This window comes from Sapajus apella, unplaced genomic scaffold, assembly GCF_009761245.1.
Source record: "Sapajus apella isolate SASKATOON/1434 unplaced genomic scaffold, GSC_monkey_1.0 scaffold33, whole genome shotgun sequence".
Classification (NCBI taxonomy): Eukaryota; Metazoa; Chordata; class Mammalia; order Primates; family Cebidae; genus Sapajus; species Sapajus apella.
The window spans coordinates 6,319,487-6,327,891 of NW_022436973.1; the positions used below are offsets into that span (position 1 = coordinate 6,319,487).

The following is an 8,405-nucleotide window of genomic DNA, read 5'->3' on the forward strand; positions in this document are numbered from 1 at the left end:
GCCTCAGCCTCCTGAGTAGCTGGGATTACAGGCACGCGCCACCATGCCCAGCTAATTTTTTGTATTTTTAGTAGAGACAGGGTTTCACCGTGTTGACCAGGATGGTCTCGATCTCTTGACCTCGTGATCCACCCGCCTCGGCCTCCCAAAGTGCTGGGATTACAGGCTTGAGCCACCGCGCCCAGCCCCAACCTTGTTTCTTAAAAAAAAAAAAAAAAAAATTATATATGATGTTATTTCATGGGAGTATAGACTTTCAGTGATAAGTGTACCTTAAAGATTATTAAGTTCTGATATTTCATTCTTGTAACTACCACTGAGTTATGCATGTTTTTGTTTTGTTTTTACGTTGACTTTATTTTTTAATTTATTTTTATTTTTGTTTGTTTCTAAAGATCACCTGTATAAGGACATACATTAACTTTAAATGGAGTCATTCTAAACATCCATTAGATAGGGGACTAATTGCATATTGGTGATACAGCCATAAAATGGAATTATATACATTTTTTTTTCTTCTTTAAGGAAGCATTACTCCTGGTAAAGCTGGTAGAATGAAGCCGGATCAGAGAACCTTCTTTCCTAACACCTAATTAAAAAAAGAGAATAGTAAAAACCAGCAAAATATTTATCAGTGGCAACCAAATGAGGAGAGAGATATGATTTCATGACATAAATTTCCACAGTAGAAATCAAAAAGAAAATTGATGATTCTGGTATGCCCATCGCTAAGCAGTGTTGGGGAAAGAGAGTATATTGATAGATCTTGAGAATGCTCATTAATACTTCATTTTCGAAGAGAAACGAATGAGGGAGTAGGCACACCAATAAAAAGTCATACAAACCTCCCCAGGTGAAAGTCCCTGTGTACCACCAACAGGATCCCAGCAGAAATATGAACAACTGCCAAGCCTGCTGTTTTCCAACATACTATGATGATTTGGGGAGATACCCTAATATAACTAGACATCCCTGACTAGGAATAGTGAACCCTGGAATGGGAATATTTAACTAAATCTCAGAAGAGAAAGCAAAGCCCTTGTCTTCCAAGGAAAGCTGAACATAGCTGAGCTCACACCTATTCCTCAAACCTTCAGGATACAATAAAATAGAACAGTCTCCAGTCTCAGAAATAGCTCAGAAGAAAAGCATACTGCCAGTAAGGTAGGAAGACTGTCATGGAGATCTACCCTCCATAGCATTTGAGTAAGTAGGTCTGAATTGAACTACTGTTAAGCATGAATAAGTTGAAAAGCAGTGACAAAGCAACTATACATATATGTCAATAAGAAAAAGAAGGAAGTATAGAATGCAAAAGAAAAATCTAGACACAAATAAATGGAAAGGCTGGGTGTTGCAGCTCACTCCTGTAATCACAGCACTTTGGGAGGCTGAGGCAGGAGGATCAGTTGAACTCAGGAGCTCAAGACCAGCCTGACAAACATGGTGAGAACCTGTCTCTACAGGAAAAATTTAAAAATTAGTCATAGTGACGTGTATCCCAGCTACTCAGGAGGCTGAGAGGGGAGAATCACTTGAAGCCAGCCATGATCACACCATTGTACTCTAGCCTGGGCAACAAAGCGAGGCCCTATCTAAAAAAATAAAAATTGAAAAAAGGAAAGACATCTGTGTTTGTTGACTGGAAGACTTATTATTAAAATATCTATATTAGAGGCCAACTGCAGTGGCACATGCCTGTAATCTCAGCACTTTGGGAGGCCAGGGTGGGTATATCGCTTGATCTCAGGAGTTCAAGACCAGCCCGGGCAACATAGCAAGATGTCATCTCTACAAACAAACAAACTAAATAAAACCTGGCCATTGTTTCTTTCTTTTTTTCTTTTTTCTTTTGCGATGGAGTTTTGCTCTTGTTGCCCAGGCTGGAGTGCAATAGCGCAATCTGAGCTCACTGCAACCTCGGTCTCCTGGGTTCAATTGATTATCCTGCCTCAGCCTCCCAAGTAGCTGGGATAACGGCACCCACCACCATGCCTGACTAATTTTTTTGTATTTTTAGTAGAGACAGAGTTTCACCATGTTGGTGAGGTGGGTCTCGAGCTGAGATCGTGCCACTGCACTCCAGCCTGGGTGACAGAGCGAGACTCTATCTCAAAAAGGAAAAAAAAAAGGAAAACAAAAAAGGCATGTTAGTACTCTGGTGTGGGTTGTGGTTTTTTTTTTTTTTGGTAATTAGATTCCTCTTGTATTTCGTAGGTCTTGTGTGCGTAATCCTATGGAAAACATTATGAAAATATTAAAAGGAATAGGAGAGACTTTCTGCCAACACTATACCCAATCAACAGATGAACAGCCAGGATCTCACATAGGTAAGAAAAGAAAACTAAAGTTGTCATAACATTGAAAGTAAGTTAACTCAACCCCCCCAAAATTAGAAATTCAAGTTTTTTCCTGTCCCGCTGCTATTCTTATTTCTTTCTTTCTTTTTTTTTTTTTTTTTTTAGACAGAATTTCACTCTTGTTGCCCAGGCTGGAGTGCAATGGCACGATCTCAACTCACTGCAGCCTCCTCCTCCTGGGTTCAAGTGATTCTTCTGCCTCAGCCTCTCAAATCGCTGGGATTACAAGTGCCTGCTACCATACCCGGCTAATTTTGGATTTTTAGTAGAGGCATGTTGGTCAGGCTGGTCTCGAACTCCTAACCTCAGGTGATCAGCCCCACTAAGCCTCCCAAAGCGCTAGGATTACAGGCATGAGCCACCACTCCTGATCTGCCCTGCTATTGCTATTCTTTTTTTTTTTTTTTTTGAGATGGGGGTCTTGCACTGTCGCCCAGACTGGAGTGCAGTGGTATGATTTCGGTTCACCATGTTGGCCAGGATGGTCTCGATCTCCTGACCTCATGATCTGCCCAGCTTGGCCTCTCAAAGTGCTGGGATTACAGGGGTGAGCCACCACACCCGGACCCAGCCATGTCCTGCTATTCTTAATGTATCAGATTTAAGTGTATATGTAATTTTTACTTTGCAGTCCTTAACAAGTAAAATTCATTAACACACGTTTTGTCTGTATTTCCCCCATAGACTTTGCTGTAAACAGACTAAAGCTGGCAGAAATTTTGTATTATAAAATGTTAGAGACTATAATGGTTCAGGAAACACGAAGACTTCATGGAATGGACATGTCAGTAAGTAAATCCACTCTCCAAGATACTGGCAAGGCCCAAAAGTCGTAGCATGGAAGCAGTGTTTTGAGAGGCATTATAAGGCATTGCGGGGTTCAGCAGTCTGGAAAACTTGACCAGGATGACATTTAGTTGACTTTAGCACATAAAGCTAATCACATCTAGGCAGAAATGTGAAATAACATGAAGTTCATCTTTGGTACACATCAATGTCCTTTTTTTGTTTTTTTTTTTGTCCTTCATTCCAAGCTACGGACAATGAATCCCTCCTCCACGTGCTAAAGCAACTGATAATTAAGACATTTGTCCATACCTTTAAAGGATTTGGGATTATAAAATGGGAGTTTTTTTGTTGTTTGGTTTTTTTAATTTTGTTTTGTTTTGTTTTGAGACAGTTTCACGCTTGTTGCCAGGCTAGAGTGCAATGGTGTGATCTCGGTTCACCCCAGCCTCGGCATTCCGAGTTAAAGCAATTCTCCTGCTTCGGCCTCCTGAGCAGCTGGGATTACAGGCACATGCCACCATGCCTGGCTAATTTTTGTGTTTTTAGTAGAGACAGGGTTTGCCCTGTTGCCAGGCTGGTTTCGAACTTCCAACCTCAGGTGATCTATTCACCTCAGCCTCCCAAAGTGCTGGAATTACAAGCGTGAGCCACTGTGCCAGATTGTTTTTTGTTTTTTTTTTAATTGTTTATTTTTCTTTATTTGACCAAGTCAGACCACTCTCTCCAATAAGCCATGTAAAAGAATTTTTCTTCAAATTCAAACCTATCATGTTTGTTTCCTCCTTCATTCTTTTCCTCTGTAGTCACTCTTGGAGTCTTCTAACCTTCTATCCCAATAGGAACAACAGGTTGATGTCTCATGGATGCTGCATAAGTATGGTAATAGAATTTCTCTTTGTTTTCACCTGGAAATTTTTTTCATATCTTTTCTGTGTTGGCTTCTCTTTTTCCTGGATTCTGTGTCTTTCTCTTTCATGGTTTACATTAACATCTTGATGGTACATACACTCCCATGGCTTCCAGAGAAAGAAGTAATTTTTTACTTTTTTGAGAATTGACTCTTGCTCTATCACCCAGGCTGGAGTACAGTGGGCGATCTGAGCTCACTACCACCTCTGTCTCCTGGTTTCCAGCGATTCTCATGTCTCAGCCTCCCAAGTAGCTGGAGTTACAGGTGTCCCCTACCACGCCTGGCTAATTTTTGTATTTTTAGTAGAGATGGAGTTTCACAATGTTGGCCAGGCCGGTCTCAATATCCTGACCTCAAGTGATCTGCCCACCTCGACCTCCCAAAGTGCGAGGATTATAGCCATGAGCCACTGAGCCTGGCCAAAAGAAGTAAATTTTAAACTTTTTATTTTGAAATAATAATAGATTCCCAGAAAGTTGCAAAAATTCTACAGAGAAGTCCCACATATCTTTTATTCAGTTTCCCTAATGGTTACAATTTTATATACTACAGTATCAAAACTGAGGAATTGACATTGAAACAATGTATATATATGTATATAATTGTTTCATACACATAGATTATATAACCATCACGAAAATCAAGATACTAAACTGTTAAAGATTACCCTCCTGTTACCCCTTTATAGTTAGTTACACTTACTCCTCTCAGCCTTTACTGTTTTCCAGTTCTACACACTGTATGAATTCAGTTCTTTTCAATTTGTTGCAGTTATTTTGTACTCCAGAATATGTGAACATTCTGTGGCCACTTGTAAAGAATGTAAACAGTAAATCCTCATATTTAACTTTGTCAGTAGGTTCTTGGAAACTGACTTTAAGCAAAATGTCATAATGAAACCAATTTTACCATAGGCTAACTGATATAAACAAGAGTTTAAGTTCGTATGGCATATGTCTGTTCACAAAAACAACCAAACTTCTAAATAGAGACAAAACACTTATAATGTTAAACATTGAAATAGATAAGAGAAAGATTAATAAAAATAAGGAAGATTATTATTTATCCAGTTATTTCTGTTCAGAGTCATAAGTGGCTAGAGCCTACCTCAGCAGCTCAGGACGAAAGGCAAGACCCAACCCCAGACAGGACACCATTTCATCATAGGACACACTCACACACCCACATTTATACTGTCACAATTTAGATATTAAGATATCATGATTAAGCTAGTGTACACATCTTTGGAGTCTGAGAAGAAACCAGAGTTCCCAGAGAGAGCTCATGCAGACATGGGAGAATGTACACATTTCATACAGTGGCCCCAGCAGGGCATCCATCATTTTTCATTGTTATAACAAAATGATGTTGAGCAAAATGTTATTCAAGGACCTGCTGTTTTCTGCTATTAAAGGATGGAGCATTCTGTAAATGTCAGTTATATCTTGTTGGTTGATGTTGTTATTTTATATTCTTGATGATTTCCTGTCTAGTTGTTACAACCGTTGTTGACAGAGGATGTTGAAGTGTCCATGTGTAATTGTAGATTTGTCTATTTCTTTCAAGTCTATCAGCCTTTCTCCACAAATTTTGAAGCTCTGCTGTTTGATGCTTACACGTTTAGGATTGCTCTCTGTCTTCTTGATGAATTGACTCTTTAATCATTATGAAGTGTTCCTCTCTGGCCAGGCCCAGTGGCTCAAACTGTAATCCCAGCACTTTGGGAGATCAAGGCAGTTGTATCACCTAAGATCAGGAGTTCAAGACCAGCCTGGCCAACATGGTGAAACACCATCTCTACTAAAAATACAGAAGGGCAGGTGTGGTGGTTCACATCTCTAATCCCAGCACTTTGGGAGGCTGAGGCAGCAGGATCACCTGAGGTCAGAAGTTCGAGACGAGCCTGACCAACATGGTGAAACCCTGTCTCAACTAAAAATACAAAAATTAGCCGGGCGTGGTGGCACACGCTCATAATCCTGGATACTCAGGAGGCTGAGACAGGAGAATTGCTTGAACGTAGGAGGCGGAGGTTACAGTGAGTCAAGATCACACCAGCGCACTCCAGCCTGGCAACAGAGTGAGACTGCATCTCAAAAAAATAAATTAAATAAAAATAAATAAATAAAACAAAAATTAGCCAGGTGTGATGGCATGCACCTGTAATCCCAGCTACTCTGGAGGCTGAGGCAGGAGAAGCGCTCGAGCTGGGGAGGCAGAGGTTGCAGTAAGCCGAGATCACACCACTGGAATACAGAGCAAGACTGCATCTCAAAATAAATAAATAAATAAATAAGGCCATGCGCAGTGGCTCACGCCTTTAATCCCTGCACTTTGGGAAGCCAAGGCAGGCAGATCACGAGGTCAGGAGTTCAAGACAAGCCTGACCAACATAGTGAAACCCTGTCTCTACTAAAAATACAAAATTTAGCCAGGCATGGTGGTGCACGCCTGTAGTCCCAGCTACTCGGGAGGCTGAGGCAGGAGAATTGCTTAAACCCAGGAGGCAGAGGTGTGGTGAGCTGAGATCTCACCACTGCATTCCAGCCTGGGCAACCAAGTGAGACTCCATCTCAAAAAATTAAAATAAAATAAATAAAATGTTCCTCTCTGTCTCTGGTAATTTTCTTTGCTCTGAATCTACCTGATGTTTATGTATAGCCACTCCTACCTTCTTTTGATTAATGTTTACATAATGAATTTCTTATAGTCAATATGTAGTTGGGTAATGGTTTTTGTTTTTTTTCCCCCAATCTACTGTGCTAATCTCTTGTCATTTAATTAGTAAATTTAGATGACTTACATTTAGTAATTGTTATGTTAGAGTTTAAGTCTGCCATTTTATTTTTGTTTTCTGTTTGTTCTCACTCTTTTTTATTTTGTTTTCTTTTTCCGGCCTTCTTGTGGGTTACTTGAACATTTTTTAGAGCCTTGTAAAGATTTTTTTTGTATAGATGTTTTGTATAGCCATTTTACCATAGAAACCTTACCTCACCTAAAGTCCCTTTTTAAAGATTTTGCATAAGTCCTTTTATTTTAGACTCACAATTGGTTGATAGTTGTATGTGTACAGAATTCAATATTGGTGGGAGAGGCCAGGTGCAGTGGCTCATACCTGTAATCCCAGCACTTTAGGAGGTCTTGGCAGGTGGATCACCTTAGGTCAGGAATTCCAGACCAGCCTGACCAACATGGTGAAACCCCATCTCTACTAAAAATTATAAAATTAGGCATGGTGGCACATGCCTGTAATCCCAGCTACTTGGGTGAGGCTGAGGCAGGATCGTTTGAACCCAGGAGGCAGAGATTGCAATTACCCAGCATTGTGTCATTGCACTCCAGCCTGGGCAACAAGAGTGAAACTTCATCTCAGAAAAAAAAAAAAAAGCAAGATTGGTGGGAGGCGGAGGCAAGAGGATTGCTGGAGCCCAGGAGTTTGAGATTGTAATACACTGTGTACTGCCGGGCACGGTGGCTCAAGCCTGTAATCCCAGCACTTCGGGAGGCCGAGGCGGGTGGATCACGAGGTCAAGAGATCGAGACCATCCTGGTCAACACGGTGAAACCCCGTCTCTACTAAAAATATAAAAAATTAGCTGGGCATGGTGGCGCGTGCCTGTAATCCCAGCTACTCAGGAGGCTGAGGCAGGAGAATTGCCTGAACCCAGGAGGCGGAGGTTGCGGTGAGCCGAGATCGCGCCATTGCACTCCAGCCTGGGTAACGAGCGAAACTCCGTCCCAAAAAACAAAACAAATACACTGTGTACTGTATGTATACTGTGTAGAATGATTGCACTGTGAATAGCTACTGTATGCCAACCTAGGCAACATAGTAAGACCCCATCCCTAAAAACAAAAATTAATTTAAAAAAAGAAAAGAAAGATTGACAATTATTTTCCTTTATGATTTTGAAGGCATTGCTGCATTATTTTCTGTTACAGATTCCAGTGTTATTAATGAGAAGTCCAGTGACATTCTCATTCCCATTTAGTACTATGTGACTTGTTTTTTGTTTCTGGAATATTTCAGTATCTTTCTTTTATCACTGATGTTCTTACATTTATAAAAAATATGTTGCCGGGCGCGGTGGCTCAAGCCTGTAATCCGAGCACTTTGGGAGGCTGAGGCCGGTAGATCATGAGGTTAAGAGATCGAGACCATCCTGGTCAACATGGTGAAACCCCATCTCTACTAAAAATACAAAAAATTAGCTGGGCACGGTGGCGCGTGCCTGTAATCCCAGCTACTTAGGAGGCTGAGGCAGGAGAATTGCCTGAACCCAGGAGGCAGAGATTGCAGTGAGCCGAGATCGCGCCATTGCACTCCAGCCTGGGTAACAAGAGCG

General features: G+C 41.1%; 1 protein-coding gene across 1 annotated transcript in view; it reads left to right on the forward strand.

Annotated features, from left to right (window-relative positions):
• The window catches only part of RBL1 (RB transcriptional corepressor like 1), a 78,628-nt gene that overhangs the window by 24,328 nt on the left and 45,895 nt on the right, over positions 1–8,405 (forward strand). Inside the window, exons 10-13 of the mRNA XM_032295013.1 lie at positions 166–171; positions 604–634; positions 2,218–2,330; positions 3,045–3,148. Coding sequence (XP_032150904.1) covers positions 166–171; positions 604–634; positions 2,218–2,330; positions 3,045–3,148 — 254 coding nt within the window. The remainder of the gene's footprint in view (positions 1–165; positions 172–603; positions 635–2,217; positions 2,331–3,044; positions 3,149–8,405) is intronic.